Source organism: Cydia pomonella, chromosome 9 (genome assembly GCF_033807575.1).
Source record: "Cydia pomonella isolate Wapato2018A chromosome 9, ilCydPomo1, whole genome shotgun sequence".
NCBI lineage: Eukaryota > Metazoa > Arthropoda > Insecta > Lepidoptera > Tortricidae > Cydia > Cydia pomonella.
Window position 1 is genome coordinate 7044461 of NC_084711.1, and position 19036 is coordinate 7063496.

The 19036-nt window shown below is 34.8% G+C and overlaps 1 protein-coding gene across 1 annotated transcript in view; it reads right to left on the minus strand.

Annotated features, from left to right (window-relative positions):
• The window catches only part of LOC133521236 (ras-related protein Rab-26-like), a 125122-nt gene extending 114816 nt beyond the window's left edge, over positions 1 to 10306 (minus strand). The window contains exon 1 of the mRNA XM_061856082.1: positions 8316 to 10306. Within this exon, the coding sequence (XP_061712066.1) occupies positions 8316 to 8321 (6 nt within the window). The 5' untranslated portion in view covers positions 8322 to 10306. The remainder of the gene's footprint in view (positions 1 to 8315) is intronic.
• Between the last annotated feature and the right edge of the window lie 8730 nt (positions 10307 to 19036).

Below are 19036 nucleotides of genomic sequence, written 5' to 3' on the forward strand. Positions count from 1 at the left end.
GACAATCGATGACGAGAATATTAAATTTAAGCCTTGGAATGGAAGCCTAGGGCTAAAAAAGTTGTTTACCAATGTTTTTCCTTGATTTTGAAGCCGATTTTCAGTCTTATGCTATTTCATGGCTTGGCTTAAAAATTGAACGGTGTCAAACCTAAAGTTCTCACAAAAATCTAACAAGTAGGTACCTAAAGTTACATTTTGGTACATTGCTTCAACTGTGTACGAGTATATCTGGCGACAGATTTGATGCGTGAAATTTGGCGATAAAGTGGTTTTCTTCTAATGAGGATATGATTACGAGTTTATCATTACGTATTATACTGTCTGGGTTTTTAATCATATCAGGAGATGATTGACATATAGGAAAATTATTAGGATATATAGCATTAGTAGTAGTAGTAAATAGCTAGTATAGTTATAGCTGTTGTTCTATTTTTTGTTAAAAATCGCCAGACGCCTGAAAATGAGTGAATTCAAACAATACCTATTTTTTATTTGTAATTTATACCTAAGCTAAGCTAAGTGTGAGCTTTTCTGCTGCGGACCAACTTCTTCTTCCACTTTGTCTTCCTTCACGTCCCTACTTCCTGGTCTTAAAGAACTTTCACTTGGAACTTTTACCCTTTTGGGTTCTCCAATATTTCCAGAGGCCATTCCAAGCGCTATCGAGGCTAGAAGACAACTTCTTTTGCTCGCCCAGGAACGCTTAAGGCGCTCTTATAGACAGATTTTAGGTTTTTGAGGGGGTGAAGCAGACGAAGTGGTAAAGCAGGCAGGCGGGCGCCCCGCGCGCCGCGCTCGCAGCAAGCCTACGTCCTTATTCTGACGCCATCCGTATTCTGGTTTGTTAGTTCTGGGATCTTTTCCGGAAATTTATATTGATTATGATTTAAACTTAATGAAATTAAAAATTTGATAATTATATATAATAAATTGAGAACCTAGTAAAATGATACCAAATCGTTTTGTGTCGACATAATATTACTTACTAATTCAGACAAAAGTTACAACTGTCTGCTTTAAATCATATATAGATACCTATTCAAAACTTAGTTGACCTTAAAAATGCAATAGAAGTCAATTTCGGGCAAGTAGTGAAAAAAGGAAGAATACTAGCAAAGCTAAGTAATTTGTGGAAGTGAACGTAAAAAGGTAGCATGTTTTTGCTGGTATTGAGATAACTGAAAACATAAGCATAAGGTATGCACAAGCATATGTAGCTCCAAAAAGTAGATAAATTATGCTATCTTCTCAAAAAAGAACCATGACTCTAACTGTAACGACTATTTCTATATTATTTTTTGAATTGACGACAATGAAGACGATTATAAATTTTAAATGCAAATTATTTATTATTTAAAGTTTATAATGGCAAAAATGCACTTATACTACTACTACTACTTCGAAGTTATATAGTAATAAGTATAATTGACTGACTTTAATTAATGTTGTCTGTCTACTCTGTCTGTAATCAAATATTACAAGTATATTTGACCCATTGAGGTTTCAGATGAAGTTGAAAATCTGCATACATATGTAAGTAGGGTAACAATGAAATATTATGGTACCATCGAGCTGATCTGATGCATGAGAGAGGAGGTGGCCATAGGAACTCTGTGTCAAAATATCGCAACCAAATTGCGTTTGAGGTTGTTAGAATTGTCTCAATGAGTATTATTTTCCTTTGGGAAGAAGTATTTACAATTAACATACAAAACTTTCCGATGAACAAAATTATTTTATCATCAACTATGTTATTTATCCCTTCAAGTGGTGGCCCACCACTCACGGGTTGATGCGATAGCCAGAAAGCTGTCGGCCAACAGAGGGTGGTTAGTGAGGTGTTGCCATATTTAGTGGCAAAATTAAAGGCTTTGAAGTATATTTACGCTCTTCTAGCGCCCAAAAGTAGCTAGCAAGTTAGACAAGGAAAACATACATACACACGCTTGTTAACGCTTGGTTGAATGAACGGTCCTTGTTCATCCGGGATCGAACGCCTAGATCGAGTTCTGTCTTGATTTTTAAAGAGGTTATTTTGTAAATACACGGTACCCTCGAGGAAACGGAAAGATTTTAACAGTATATTCCGGATCGTATTGAGAGGCAAAAATGTCATATAAACTTTTTTAATTCGCCTAGTTTCAGAGTTAATACCAATTAAAAAAAATATTTTTCGTTGTATTTTAGTGCATAACGCTTTTTGATGGCTATGTCGCCAGTCGCCACTTTGGGACCTAGTCTAGACTACCTTCTTGACAGATATCAAAGTCACAAGGTACCATTTGAATAGACTAATTTTTACGAAAAAAAATGTACCAATTTATATTAATCCATAAATTTTCCAAGAACATGAACTTAATATGTTTAAAAACATACAAAAAGTAAAAAACACATTTTTTTTTTTGCGGAATTGACTTAAACTTGTACATGAAATTCTTCTTATGACCTCAGGAATACGTGGCTAAAAAAAAACCGTTTCCTCACGGGCACTTTTTATGACTTAACCTTTGAATTTTAAGCCCTACGTAGAAAATTAATTAACAATTACCTCCAATCATAACTTTGTTTTGTGGTGGTAGTCATTTTTAATAAGGAAACTGGAAAACTGTCACTGTTGCTAGGTTTCATTAGTTAGGTGCATGTGGCGAAATGCATAAACATTACAATAATTTAACAACAACAAAGACAACTTCAACAGAAGGACATGATGTCACGATCCTCAGCATTGAGGGACCAAGAAGAAGAAGACAATAATTTAATTGTTCTATTCGAATAGCGTATTTAGTGCTTATTCTAACGATATATGCTTCAATATATATTTTTATACATAGATAAGCTTAAATAGTTGAATTTGTAATATTCTCTAAATCCGCGCTGAACACCCGACGGGTCCCCGCCACTTGACTACTTTTTACGTTTTGGCTTCTTCCACTTGAAGGGATATACTATAGGCCTTGACTAGTGATTCATTTCAAAATAGACTATTTTAATATATACATATTACACATAAGCACCCTAATGCAAAAATGAAGAAAATATATTTTGCGAAACTTTCAATCGATTTTTCCACTTATATTTTGTATTGGCAGGAAAAATAGTAAAAGCATATTACAAAGACATAACAAGGTCCAAGGTTTTAAAGAAGAAGGTAAAATTGGCTGAGACCTGAAATTGACGGCAGAGTGTCATCGAAATTTATACTTGAAAAAAGAAATAAAATGTCACTAGTTTTCATTTCATACAAAACAGAAATAGCATGGTATAAAAGTATTATACCAAACTTTTACAAAGGACTTTATGTTTAACATTATCAAAAATGGAATTTAGTGACATTCTTTAATTTACAGAATAATTAACCAGTGAAATAAAAATATTGGCGAGAGGTACAAATATATACGAACTTCCGAACCGAGTACTAGCAAAATTTTGAATGGAATTTGAAGGGTAAATATCACTCCTGCTCACCTTACAAAATAAAATAGTTGATAAATGTTGTAAATAAAGTTTTAAGTGTATACCATATGAAAGTTAATAAACCAGAAATACCAAACAAATTCAACACTTATAACATAAACTATTACAGCCATTTGAGCACTTCCACAAAAACGTGAAATGGTACCTTTCACTAAGCACTATTTAAATCCCACATATTTAAATCCAGTATATCTCCTGCATCCTGTATGTGTTAAAAATGAAGCTGTTCCAATATATTGACTTATATAAATTAAACAAGCGGATTAATTTTATTTGTTTACGTTTAAAAATAGGTATTCAATTTGATTATTACTGTAATAGCCATTTAAAATATTATTTTATCTAAATTGATAATTAAAAGTAGGTACCCCTCACGGAATAAGTACTACTGAATTTTATACTTAGCAGTGTTTTTTAAAATGTACATGTATTTTACCTTCCTCGTATTAAAAATGAAAAGTAGAGTGTTTAACTCGGGTGCAAGGCACCATTTCATAATTTGGTTAATCGTGGCTGTATGCCGGACAGGTGCGTGTGTAAAACTAGTCAAAAAAGATAATATGACGGATGGATGTCTGAAATGTCACCGTATTTAAGAATCAATTAGCTTAAAAATTTGTTTTTTCTTCGTAAGAGTGATGAAAACATTGTGTGTATAACATATTTGTGTATTTATAGTGTGATTATCCATTTTATGTAACGTCCGCTAAACTAGCACAGGTCCGACGCTGACAGTGGTCACGGGCGTACTGGCGTACTGACGGTATTGCCGCGCAGGGTAACGTTTAGTAGACAAAATGTTGAATTCATAATTATGAATGAAAAATTTAACGCATCGATAAACTGACAAGCAAAATGTTAGAGTTACTTAAAAGCTATTGAATGAAGTAAATTTCATATTGATAATCATCATAGTACTTCTAAAATATCGAAATAAATACAGTTTTAAGCATATTTTCAAAGCAAAAATCTATCGAGAAAAAGATGAGCCATCGTGTTTCTGACAAGCATACGGCTAGTTCAAAGACTGAAGTTATACATACTAGAAAATAATAGATGAAATCCTTGTACAAGCCTGTAAATATCGATTTAAATATAGCGCATTTTACTATACACCGCGCCTTAAAAGAAATTAATGCGCATGTCGCCCTGGTATTACTGAATGTGTTTCGCGGTCCCGAAGATAATGTATCTTTTGAGAACGACCCCGACGTGGTTGAGCCCGGACGGGGTGTCCTCATTCGATGACGCTTTGAGAGACACAATGGAGGCTTTACTCAACGTGTCCCTTTCTTTCTAGTGACCAGTGGTCACTAGAAAAAAAAATTTATACCTATATACGAGTAAGCACCACATATTTCCTTAAAATTATTTTTTAATTTGCATTTTAGGTTTTGGAATTTATTTATTATTTCCAAGCATAATCACGAACTCTTTCAATCATAATACGAAAAACAAAGTGACCCACAAATTTCATATATGTTTTTTGTTCGTTTTGTTAGGGTCATTATAGAAGTTTGTATTCAAAACATATTTAACTAAATGGGACCAAAAACATTTAGGACATTTTCTCACTAAAAATGGAAAAAGTTCGTGCTTCTGACTAGAAATAAATACTTTAAAAATTCCCAATTCTAACGCAATAGTTGGACGTATGACTTCAGATAAAAATGCCGACTTAGCAAAAAAATGGGTCACTATATTCATGGATATAACATAATGTACTTTATACAACGCCCTGATATATTTTATATACATATAAGAGGAGCGATAACGGTTGTTTATCGCGTTTTATATCCGTCCTCGAAGTACCTAAATAAATAAAGAGGGACTTTTGGCACCAAACATGTTTCATTAACTTATTGGGTATTACGGAGAATGATTTATTTCAAGAAGTGCTGGTAGCAGTTTAAAAAATATGGCATCCATTCAGTGGGACAATTTCACCAGGGTCAATGGGCCTATTGCATAATAGAATACATGATAATATAAGTACTATTCTATTAGTGATTTTACATACCACATCACTAATAGGTAGAATTAGCTTGTATTTTATTATGCAATAGGCCCAAGGTTGGACGATCAAATGTATATAACAATTTTGCTAATATCAAATGAGCTCGTAGAGCATGACGTTGTCCGGTGGTTGCTCTTAGTAAAGTGATAGCTGGACTTTACAAATAGCCACGATGGACTACCGGGTGTTGCCTAAGTAATGGTAAAACGCGTTTCAAGATTAATTCTTCATTAGCTGCACACTTGCACATTAGTGTCATTAGTGAAGTGGTGATTATGCATTACTGCTTAATCCGCTATCAATATTACATTTTAAATAATATTAATGAGCAAAAATAAATATTCTTGTAACGCCTACGCCATTTTGAAGTTCAATCGGAAATCAGTGGGTTGATGGTTAAATGAAAACTCCGCTTGACGTCAGGTTTACGTATGTCAGAACACAGGACATATGACGTAATATGAGCCTTATAAACTGACACCAGATATTTTTCGGAATTATTAAATGCCAGATTTTAGAACCGCTATCTATATGCTTAGGGAACTACACTTAACACGGACATTAAGGTATTATCAATTAACACAGGTTGTTACGGAAACCAGTTAAGCTACTACAAGTTCAATATTATGTTAATCTGGTTTTTGCAATGTTAATTTGCTTCACAGATTTATTAGATATCTACCGTATGATAAGAAAGTAATGTCATCGAATTAATTTAAGTGAGATTTGAGCGCGGCGCGCCAACGCCAACAAACTATTTACTCCACTTTGGCGCATTTATTGAAATGTGTAACTGTGTAATTGTGTAACATGAATAAATGAATTAACAATAATAATTTGATGGTATAGATAGATCATATTTAGGTGCCTAAGGGCAGTGCGTTATAAGATGGAATGCAAAACTATACATTAACAACTGAGATAAACTTATAAACTGAAAATAAATGTCATATACTAGGAAAAAGTGACCAAGGACACCACTGGCCACTGGCACTGGAGGCCTTGGTCACTTTTTCTTAGTATATGACATTTATTTTCAGTTTATAATTTATATAGTAGTGTTTCTACTCCAAATATAAACAAATTAAAATTATTTTCTGAAAATAATTTAATTTGTTCTAATACTTCTAATAGTGAGATAAACTTGTTGAAAAACGTCTACGGTGGTATATGGACATATTCAGAAACGACCTCATGAACATATGGTCAATGTAGCCTTAGCGATGCCTACGACGACGCGAGGAAGCGGGAGACCACCTGCCACTTGTTTGACGATGGTGCAGAAAAGCCTGAGAGAGCAAGGGATAAATGACATTTAACTGGCACTAAACCGTGCAGAATGGAAGAAGAGGACAGGGAGGGCCGACCCAAGTAAATGGGATAAGGTTTTTCTTTATAAACTGATCGGCGATTGGCCCTAGTCACACCTGATGGGAAATGAAGACAGGGCCTAAGATGGAGCTCACCGGTTCAGTAGTAGCCTATTCACTCTTGCTTTAAAGAGACCGAGGTCATATTTATCAGGGAATACAGATGACGGGAGTGCATTCCGTTCTTTAGCCGTCCGTATCAAAAAGAGGAGTCTGGGAAGAAGAAGAAGATACATTAACAACTGAGGTACCGAAATTAAATACCAACCACTTAATTTATATGAAAACAATACTGGCATTCGATACTTAGATATATTTTATGATAAAACAATAACAACAGTGATACGAAAACAGTTTATCCTTTTATGGCTGTCCTTCCGGAAAGTTAAAAGTTGTTAAAAAAGGGATTTATGGCCCGATTCGAAGAATGAGATACGATAACGATAAGTTCTGGTTTAGATAAGTTCTCATTTAGATATCGTTTGTATGTCGTATAATTAACAGAAGCAGCTTGATTCGGGCAACTAATGTCACTTTGACGTTAGAAATATCGTAGATAGATCTTATTGGGATCACAGCGGAATCGAAATAAACGTCTACTTTGACATGTCGTTTAGTTAGCGATCATTTAAAGACCTTTCTAAGATCTAAAAACTTGTCTTAATCATTCAATCGGGCCGTTATTCATAATTTTAATCTCTAATTCCCTACTGAAATGCAGCTACGGACGCTACGGTTGATTCAATTATTATTAGGTAGGTATTTTTTAGTGGTTTTTAACACTAAATCAATGGTTACGTGTTTTTTTTACATAAATAAAAATATTATTAATGTATGTGTATACTACATACATTACACATACTTTGTACATACTTTATTTTACGTAGAAATAAAAACACGAGAAACAGAGTTACAGAGTAAATTAAATACAACAAAGGCGAACTTATCCCTGTATGGGTCTCTTCCAGTTAACCTTCGAGGAAATGAGTAGTACAGAAGTGACGACGAATGAATGACAAAAAAAACAAATGTACATACAATCACTAAAATTAATATCTTATAAATTCGTATATCTTATTTTTTATTACATAAAATAAAGCGAATGATGAATTTTATGCTATGTCGGTTGAACTTAGTATTTCCCACCATTATATTTACAAAAATAATATAAGTATACCTTAAACCTGTGGCCAGGCCAACGTATCTAAAATAAAAGTGGAAGTCAATAGATATTCAATTGATTCACGATATGGATAAGATAAAATGTTTCACTGATGCTATATTAAAGGTAACTGATAAAATGTTATATTAATAAAAAACTCACTTAACAAACTTTTCACTGGAATTAATCTGGAGTAAAAATACCTATTTTCGACGAAAATAATAATGTTTCTCGTAACTTTATGATCTAAAAATAACTAAGAGTTCTAAGTTACGAACAATTTACTCACGCTCATTTCAGCCACAAGTGAATTTTCATTTACACCCTCACTCACGACACAAGCACATTAACACTCAAAAAAATCCGCACGCACATCCCCGCGACTCGTCACTGTCTGTCAGACTGTCACCAAAAAACCACTAACAAACAATAAAATCACTCCAAATTAACCTCTAAATACTTAATAATAACAATCAAAATCGTCAGTGAATCAATCCGTGTTAAATAACATGATCTTTCCGAGACGAATCCTCAAAATTTGAGGTTATCTTACTGATCGGTAAATGTAGGACACATTGCACAGCCAGGCTATAGGGGCCAGAATCGCGCGCGTGCCGCCGCTGTGTGTGGGGTTCAGTGTTGTAGAAATAATTCGTTGGTGTGCTGTAGTGACGGGAGAGGTCAATGTGTAAGGGGTGATGATTTGGTTGTGTGGGTGAGAACACGATTTGAATGAGGGGAAAGGTTTCAGACTAGTCTGAGGATATTATCGTAGGTCAGGTCCATAGAGAAATAAGAAACCTTAGACTGCTCCCTCCATACATACATAAAAACCTGTTTATAATACGTTTTAAGCGAACCTGCGGAAATTTATAATTATATAGATAGAAAGATAGAATAGATAGAATACTCTTTGTTGGCACACCTTACTAAAAAGATACAAAAGAAACATTTGATTAAATGTAGAGGCAGAAAACAGGTGGTGTAATAATAAGGTTTAAGCTTAAGAAGTATTAAGTTTCAAACCAATTTATAACAAGTTTTACCATACTCCCACACAACTTTTTATTTAAGTAAGGATAGCCATGTATGCAGTGAGCACCCTAAGTTAACTTATTTTTCTACTTATGGAATAAACAGTGGTGGGGACAACACTGAGCCTTGGGAGACGCCATACTTATAGTAAAGTAAAACATAAATGGCAACTATAATGGCACTTACGCAGTGGCTTACGTGAGCGAATAACTAGCGATGCAAAGCGATGCGGCGCGGCGGCCCAAAGGCATTCGCGTTCACAACGAGATCGCCCACGAAGGACACTTCCATAGGTATCAAAGGACGTAAGCCGACACCTTATGCCTCTGCGGGAGAGAAAGTATATCCTATTTCATAATTCATGACATGAACCTCTAGCAGTCCGTGAGATGGAGGCGTTGACAAAATAGTTTAGTCACAGGCCTGATCAAACGCTTTAGCCAAGATGACTGAAAATCATTTGGAGTAATATTTATTCATCCCGAATGTTGTCTTTATGACGATGATTTTCCTGACCGAATTCGACCACAGCGACTGTGTGCTCTGTAGTAGACTTAGATTCCTGGGGAAGGGTAGGTTAGGTTAGTATCATGATGGATGAGATGAGGTGTACTTTAGAAAAATTATTGACCAATTGTGTAGAGTAGGTAACAGTTTTTTATAACAAGGCTATTTGGAGCTATAAGATTCATATTATGTTTTCCATTTTATTTATCTTACAATAACTGTTTCAAGTTCCAAGCAGACGAAGCGATGGTAAACAAATATACATACGACGATATATATATATTGCAAAATAGTATGAAAGTTCACTTGAACTCTGACTTCAGGCGGGGCCCTCCTATGGCCATCAAAAAAGAGGCAGATTACGAAATTTAGATCCTTCGTCAGGCTTTTCGCACAAATCGCACAAAGCTTATACAATAATTTTGTCTCAACTGTGTTTTTATATACCAAAATCCAATTTTGAACATATCATAGGTAAATAAAATATTGCATGGATGTTTGTTTCACTTTGGACAAATAACTTACAGTTAAGTAATAGTTATTTGTTTTACAAGGGGTCAACGTTGTTGTGTAACCGTTCGTGCTGATATTGATACCCGAGCCAGCGAAAGATTCCAAAATTGAACCACGTGCGTAGCGAGTGGTTTGTGAAGTTGAATCTTGAGTATTGCGAAGGCTTTAAGGCACGAAGGTTAAACAAACTGCCTCCGAGTGAAACACAAAGTTTTTCACAACCAGCAACATTTTTTTTTTTTTTTTTTTTTAATTTATTTAGGCAACAAACAGTCTTGTACAAAAAATAATGTAAACATAAGTAATGTGTTAATAGACCTTGAGTGCCCTACCTTAATAATAATAAGTAGCTAGTCTAGGAGCAGTAAGCGGAAAACAAAGTTATCAGTTAGTAACAATAAAGTTAGCAGTAACTTGAGTGAATCTGTATTCATTCATCCATGTATATGTATGCACGGGCAGGTTCGTTGATACTCGTACATACATCCACACGGGGTACACAAGAATATTATATACATAAGTTAATACCTACAATGTTACAATGTTATAAGTACTAATATGCAGAGGTTATTACAAAGGTGTAAGTATAACTACTTTTATTAATGTTACCTACTTAAAGAAACAGTTTGTTAATGTTTATAATTTCGATCTTAAGTGAGTAATAATTTGTTTTTTAAAACTTTCACAGGTTTTATACGAAAAAAGATCAATGTGGGATACATTTATATTGTAATAATTGAGACAACGGTTGAAGTAAGAATTTGAGCAATATTTTGTACGAGCGAAAGGGATAGCAAATAATTTCTTGTGGCGTGCAGTGCGTTGAGGTATTTTAAATAATAACCTACCAAGAAGTGAGGGGGAGTCAATAAAGTTGTTAATGATTTTGTAAAGAAACATTATATCAAACTGTGCTCGGCGATCTTCAAGTGTCAGCAATCCATAGTGAGAAAGACTATTTTTATATGAATTTCGACTCCGTCCCATACGGAAGTCGATAGATTTGAGAAATTTCCTTTGTACACGTTCTATTCTATTGATATGACACCTAAAGAAAGGGTTCCAAATGATACACGAGAAATCTAAGATTGATCTGACTAAACTGTAGTATAATATCATGTATGTAATTTCATGTTGGAAAGGCTTACAAACCCTTAATATAAAACCAAGTTGTTTGTAAGCCCTTTGAACAATGATATCTATGTGATTATTAAAAGTAAGTTTATTATCTATTATAACCCCGAGGTCACGGACCTTGTCAACCCTGTTTATATGGTGATTATATAATTTATAATTATGTGTTATTGGATTTTTGTTACGTGTAAATGTGATAATATTGCACTTATCAGGATTAAGAAATAGTTGATTAATCTCACAATATTCAGATAGAGAATTAATATCGGCTTGAAGCTCGCAACAATTATTGACTGTGTCAATAATCTTAAAAATTTTAGCATCATCGGCATATAACAGGTGATGACTGCGGCTAACTACATCACCAATATCATTTATATAAAGTGTGAATAGCAATGGACCAAGATGTGACCCTTGAGGGACACCTGAAGGAATGTAAAGAAAATCTGACATGAAACCTTTGATCGAAACAGCTTGTGACCGGTTTGTGATGTATGACTTAATCCATCGGAATAAGTCGCCATGTATTCCGGCACTCCAGAGCTTCTCCAATAAGGTTCTGTGACTAATTTTATCAAAAGCCTTGGAGACAACTAAAAATTAGCGATTTACTTTGCCCCACATGTGGATAAAATGCAACTTTCTGGTTAGTTTTTGAACAATTAAGAGGCCTTTACCAGTTTAACAGTTTCTTACCTAACTTAACCTACTTTCGGTATTTGTCGCAGTTCGTTTTTGTTGGGGGTCACGGTTTTAACCTTATTTAAATTATCAATGATTAATGAGATACACTTTTTGTTTCAGGCAAGTTCAAGCCTAGGTACTGAATTATACGAACTGTTTCTTTATTATCAGAAAAATAAATTGTCATTTGCGAAACTTAATGCCAGTGCTGGCCGAACTTTAATTGCCATTGACCATTAATAACCATTATAAATTGAACCGTTTACGTATGGTTTGCCATAACGGACGGTTACAGTTTATAGTTCAATTAGTAATGGATAATAGTCAATTGCATTAACGTTTCGGCCAACACTGCTTAATGTGATTGGTTGAGTGTGTGAAGTGACAATTTGAACAAATTTTTTTTGGATTATAATATTAGCCAAAAAACGTTTGCTTAATAAACGTTTGTCTTAATTAAAAATATTATTAGCCAATCTAATATTACTCTATATCTGCTTTTGTACTACGTAGTAGTTGGATTGGTAAAAATATTGACTAATATACAGTTTTAACAGTTACGAAGTAAAATTAGGTTATTTTATTGATTTTGGCTGGTCCGACTTTAAAGTGTTCTATGGGAGAGTCTATTTTTTTTTCTCAATTTCGGGGTTGGCCCCATAATAAAAATTGCTCAGTATGACCTCAATATTAACGGGTTTGTGTAAATGGTTTTAGTTAATTTTGCTTACTGATTTTAAATACTATGGCCAGTAAAACTAAATAATATAACCGTGATATTTGTAAGTTATGCATCAGACATATGAAATCAGAGGTTATAATATAATTATCATCGGATAAATCCGCGAAAATGCGCTCCCGTTCGCACCCTACCGACTGGAGCAGATCGATCCGCGTCTCGTTACTACCGAGGGTGTGACTACGCTACCAAATTCTCTACAACCAACATCTCATCCCCCTCTATCCCCACTCAACAGACAAGGACGTAACGCGTCGAGATTTAATCAGTTTAGAATCGTAATACGTCTGTTGACACTTTACTCTAGCTGGATCAATTAAACACTCACACATTGAAATCTTCAGTGATTGTGCTTATGCAGATACGAAACCTATTTTCCTGTTTTTACGTCAAACGAAATTCAACTTTAGCATGTGTGGTTAAGGGTTAGATTAAATTGAGCGCTTATATCAATATTTATTGCGAGTAGAAACATTTTTATTCGAAGAGAGAACAGGACAGCGATATGGTTGTGTATGTGTGTATAAAGTGACCTATCTTTAGCTGTAGGTATTATGAGGCCAAGTTCGTTAATTGCTAGTCGAAACTCTACGTCACCGCTAAGTTGGGTGGTTAGTAACTAAGTTTGGAGGAAAATGGCGGTTAAGTGGCAATTTACTTTGATGACAATATGACTGATCGATTAATATAATACCTATTTTCGTCTGTAATCGTGTTTAACTATGATTATTATTTACTTAATGATAAAATAACTAAATGTTTCGTTTCGGTTTTCAATTTTCATGTTTACCTTGGTCGTGGTATTAACAAAACGTAAAATATGACACCCAATTACACATATGGAAGCACATTTTTGCACTCTAAAGTGTCTAATTAAAAATTTTGGTTTATATTTTATATTTTCGAATAATTAGAAACTTGTAAACAACTTATTTCAGCTCAATAAACAATAGTACAGTATTAAGCCTGCCTAAAATATGAATTATTTATGAACTCCGCCGGCCTTGTTTGTAAGTAATTAAAAACGTAATCCTCACTCACACATTGAGCGGCATTACGTGAAAATGACGTCATAAGTCATAATTGCTTTTTGCTTCAACACATAATACGAGTAATAATAACACATAATACGAGTAGGTTTATACAGAGTGATAAGGAGAGGTGAACAGGATGGTGGTTAGTGTTATGCACGTGATAAAATAAACCATGCTATTTAAAGAGGCAGAAACTGTCAATATCACTCTATCACTAATACAAGAGTGACCATCATAGCCACCCAGGAACTACAATAAGCGACGAAGAAATAACAAGTAGGGAAATGGGAATCTTAGTCAAGTTGTTGGTTTTTTAAGTTTTTTTTTTTTATATCACATAAAATTACACAAATAAATTAAAACTAAGATACACCACTGAAACTTGTTAAAAGAAGTTTCAGTGGTGAAGTTTGATAACCTTTTTTTAACCCGTGGAGCGCCTTAGCATTACACATGATGTGATATTAACTCAATTTGGGTCGAAGCGACTCAGTATCCGACGTGTGTTACCACAGATTAATATGGGTCAAATTTCTTCACATCAATTTGTTGTTCTTTTTTTTCGTCCATCTAGACAGGCTACAGGCTCTAAGCCTCAATTTGTTGTATAGTGGTTAATACAGTACTTTAGAAAAATATATTTTGAATTTGGTTACCTTACAACTATATTGATCGCTTCGTTGTAAACGTGGTTGCGATTAAACTTAAATTATATATTAGCGATCAGAAAATAGGACCCCTTAAGAGTTAACACAAAGTTCGTACGATAAATCTGGCCGACCCCTAGTGGGGACAAACAAAACTTAGCGTGAAGTAAACAGCAAACTTTGTAATTTAGTGTGTAATTCATAAGACAAACAAAACTGGCGTGTAACTAAGGATCCGCGTATGTGTCTTTTAAAACTTTCAACTCCATTTCACCACCTTAGGAGTTGATGTTCTAAAAATCCTATGTTAGTGCTAGTTTAGTAATAAACAGACGTATGCTTAAATATCTCCACCCAAGTCCGCCCATCATTACATTTCTTTTTATTAAGTAAGTACATGGGCAATGGGTACATAGGGCTGAAAGCTAGGCCAAAATGGTTACCGAGTACCGGCCGGGGTGCAGGCAGGCAGAAGCAGATGGCGGGACGACTTGGGACGCATTTTATTCAGATTGGCGGGAAACTACAAAATACAGGATTGAGTGGAGAAAGCGAGGGAAGGCATTTGCCCAGCAGGGGGAGACTAAATTAGACTGACAAAAAAAAAGTACACGGTCATGTGTACATGTACAGTTGCACAAAACCGGCCCCTAATACTCTTAACCCTGAGATGGACCCATCATTACAATTTTATTTTTATATTATTAGGGAATTAAGAGATTATATCTATCTATCCTATCCTGTCCCTGATTCGACGCCAGGATGTCTCAGGGACATCCCGGGGGAACCAATATTTGAAAAATAAGTATAAAATCTTATGGATGCTACAAGTAGTGTTTTTTTTGGGGTATTTTATAGGAGTTTAGAGGATTTCCTCTGTTTTATCCTAAGAGTGACGCCGGGATATAGCGGAGAGACGTACTTCCGGATGCTACGATGAACAAACGTTCGCGCGATGTAGGTTATTCGCCGGTCGTAACAGCGCCATCTACCAGGATATTGGGTAAACCTCTGTTAATGGTAAATGTGTTATATGTTGTAAGGTCTCAGTTTGCCCCTCTGTGCGATGTCAGGTATAGTAGTTAATAGGTATGTGTGAGTAATCAATATGTCAAAATGACAAAAGATCAATTATTGGCCCTTTCAAATTTCAATCTTATTTTTGACAGTATTAGACAGTGGAGCCATGGACAATACATTTAAGGGTCGATTATTACGTAGTTTACTGAACTTATTCTTCAATTAAAAGCAACGATTATATGCAGTTTTACCCATTTAATACATAATGTGTTACATCAACAATTGTACTATGGAGTATAGAAAAAAGAGCAAAAACTCTATGTATGAAAAGGGTCTATCAAAAAAATTTTGCGCCCCAATACACCGAAAAGAAATGTCATAACCTAGTATTTTATATAGATGTGCTCTACGCGTGTGCCCTTGAGAGACAGAACATACGAAATGTGACAAAATTAAAAACACATTTTAACATTCCTGACACGTACCTACCAAACAGAACCTTCGTAATTTAGTCGGATTATTTGTTGCCTCTCCCCCCATTTCGTCTCTATATTATTTTACCTTTATGATTCATGTAATACCCATGAACAGGGGTCGGACAAAAAGTGCGGATGACGTCAAACCACTTATAGGATGATTTCAAATAGTATTTTTGATTTTCATAAACAATTATCACTTATCATTTATCAACCTCTTTATTAAACGATATCGCCACTTGAAATGAGTAAGTACGTTTTTGACTGACACATTGTCAATCAGATGAACAATAAATTGACTTCGTTATTGTTTAGCTATTGTATCTTCACGATTATATTTAGCTAAAATTTATATTTACTAATGTATAAGAAAACGCTCTAAAATGTCATCTTTACTCGAATATTGTGGCAATCCCACAGACTTGTTCTAACTAATTTCAAATAATTATACCTTATGGTAACAAGTTTCGTGAAATTTATTTTATTCACTACATCACCCTACCACCTGTATTATTAATTCCATGGATTTATTTACGATTATTTTGTTACTTCATTAATACTACTTTGTTACTACATGTCACACGGAAGTTTAAATACAAACTCAAACATCATCCTGTGTGCAAGATTACGTCATTTTTACGTCATCCGCACTTTTTGTCCGACCCCTGCCCATGAACCTACCTAGGGTCACCGGAGAGATTAGGAATAATATTATTCAAAGCTGAAAGCTAGTCACTTTTGCAACAGTTCTGCCATAAGAAATTATCATCTTTTCTCAAAATTCTTCTTCCTCGCGTTGTTCCGGCATTTTACCACGGCCACGACCACCAACTAATCCCAATATTTGGCATAGGCACTAGTTTTTACGAAAGCGACTGCCATCTGACCTTCCAACCCAGACGGTAAACTAGGCCTTATTGATATTAGTCCGGTTTCCTCGCAATGTTTTCCTTCACCGAGAAGCGACTGGTAAATATCAAATGATACCTTTCATCCTCATCCTATCTCTACCGTCCATAAATTGTATTGTTGAATTGTATTTGTATTGTTTCTGTAATTGAGGTGTGCAATAAAGAGTATTTGTATTGTATTGTATTGTATTGTACAAGACACCAAAATCCTTACTTTTGTTCCCAAATTAATCTCGTTAATCCTCCATTAGGCTTTACACTAGGCTTTTTTACTTTTCTAAAGAATCCCGGCTATTAAAGGAACGACCCACGTAGACGTGAAACGTGGGCGTAGGCTGTAGACACGTGGGCGTAGCGCCGTGAGTGCTACAATAATAGTACCGGGATGCTTATTCGGATTATAATAACAAAATAAGATTTTGATCAATATTTGTCATGGACATGATCTGTGAATGATATTGACAGATAAAATCCACAACAACCCAGATTCAGTTCATAACTAGTTTTTACAATTAGAATATCTTTGGATATCTATTATTATTTTTTCATGGTAGAGGAGGCAAACGAGCAGACGGATCACCTAATGGTAAGCGATTACCGCCGGCCATGGACATCTGCAACACCAGAGGGGTTGTAAGTGCGTTGCCGGCCTTTAAGATGGGAGTACGCTCTTTTCTTTAAGGTTTGAAGGTCGTATTTATCTATTAATTTTATTGTAAGCTATTATCGGAACAAACGTAGGACAGGTAACTACGAAACCCTACACTGAGCAAGGCCCGACATGCTCTTGGCCGGTTTTTAGGGTTCCGTAGCCAAATGGCATAAAACGGAACCCTTATAGTTTCGCCATGTCCGTCTGTCTGTCTGTCTGTCTGTCTGTCCGAGGCTTTGCTCCGTGGTCGTTAGTGCTAGAAGTTTTAAAATTTGGCATGGATATATAAATCAATAAAACAAAGTCGTACAATAAAATCTAAAAATTTAATTTTTTTTAGGGTACCTCCCCTACACGTAAAGTGGGGGTGAATTTTTTTTTTCGCTTCAACTCTAGAGTGTGGGGTATCGTTGGAAAGGTCTTTCAAAACTAATAGGGGTTTTCAGAAATCATTTTTTGATAAAGTGAATATATTCTGAGATAATCGCTCCGAAAGAAAAAAAAAATGTGTCCCTCCCCCTCTAACTTTTGAACCATAGGTCCAAAAAATATGAAAAAAATCGTGGAAGTAGAGCTTAAGAAAGACATTAAATGAAAACTATAGCGGACATGATCAGTTTAGCTGTTTTTGAGTTATCGCAAAAAGTTTTCCCTTCATAGTAAAAAGACTTATTTTAATTAGGTACTGATTATGCAAATTTGCCTATTTGTTTAACTCAGGTGAAAGGTTCCGTTTCATCCCTTGGTTAACAATTTACTATACTTTAAGCTCCAGTTTAGCTTATTGTGACGGAAGAGTAACTACGGAACCCTACACTGAGCGTGGCCCGACATGCTCTTGGCCGGTTATTTATATTTGGTCAGCAGGTGAATGAACTTGCTTATTCTAAACTAAAAATTTGAATTATGATGAATCACGAAAAAACGACGTTTTCTTAAATCGTCTATTTTTTATCATGTTATCTTATATACTTGTAGCTCCTAAAGTATCGATCGTAGAGTAAAAATTAAAGTACCCAATTTGTATAAAATTTTACGGTAAAACTTTTGTTCAAAATAATTATAATGCTATTTGTAAAGATATCCAAGATATGAGCAAAAATGTGAAAAAAGGTACCTTCAACTTCATTACTTTTAATACTTTTGGTTATACGAGTAGTCTACCCTTACAAAACATAGTTTCCGTGAGATTTTTTCACGGCATTTTGACTTTAATTAACACGTAATAATTCAATTAAAAACTACAATTTTGCGTTCTCATTAAAAAGGCCGAGTTCTAGAAATCTCAGTGCTTAATTAACACGGCATTCAAAATTATTGAAGGCAGGAAAGATATTAGTCCCACCACAATATTGAAACTTTGAAAGGCTACACAGTACCAACTAAATAGACCGATGTTTATTTTTTTGTTGTTTTTCGACAGAATAAGATGAAATTTGGTGATATAGTATTCCCTATTCTGTGCAATATTAAGAGCAATTTTACCGTATGTTCTACATCCTCTGAATTTTCATAGCTAAATGGAAAGGAAGGAAGTACATTTTACTATCCCAAATTGGGATCTCGCGTTCACTCCACTCAGAATAAGGAGCTCTTAAAACTTACCAAATTTTATCAAAATTTGACTAAAGAAATCAACTTCAACAAAATAAAAATCT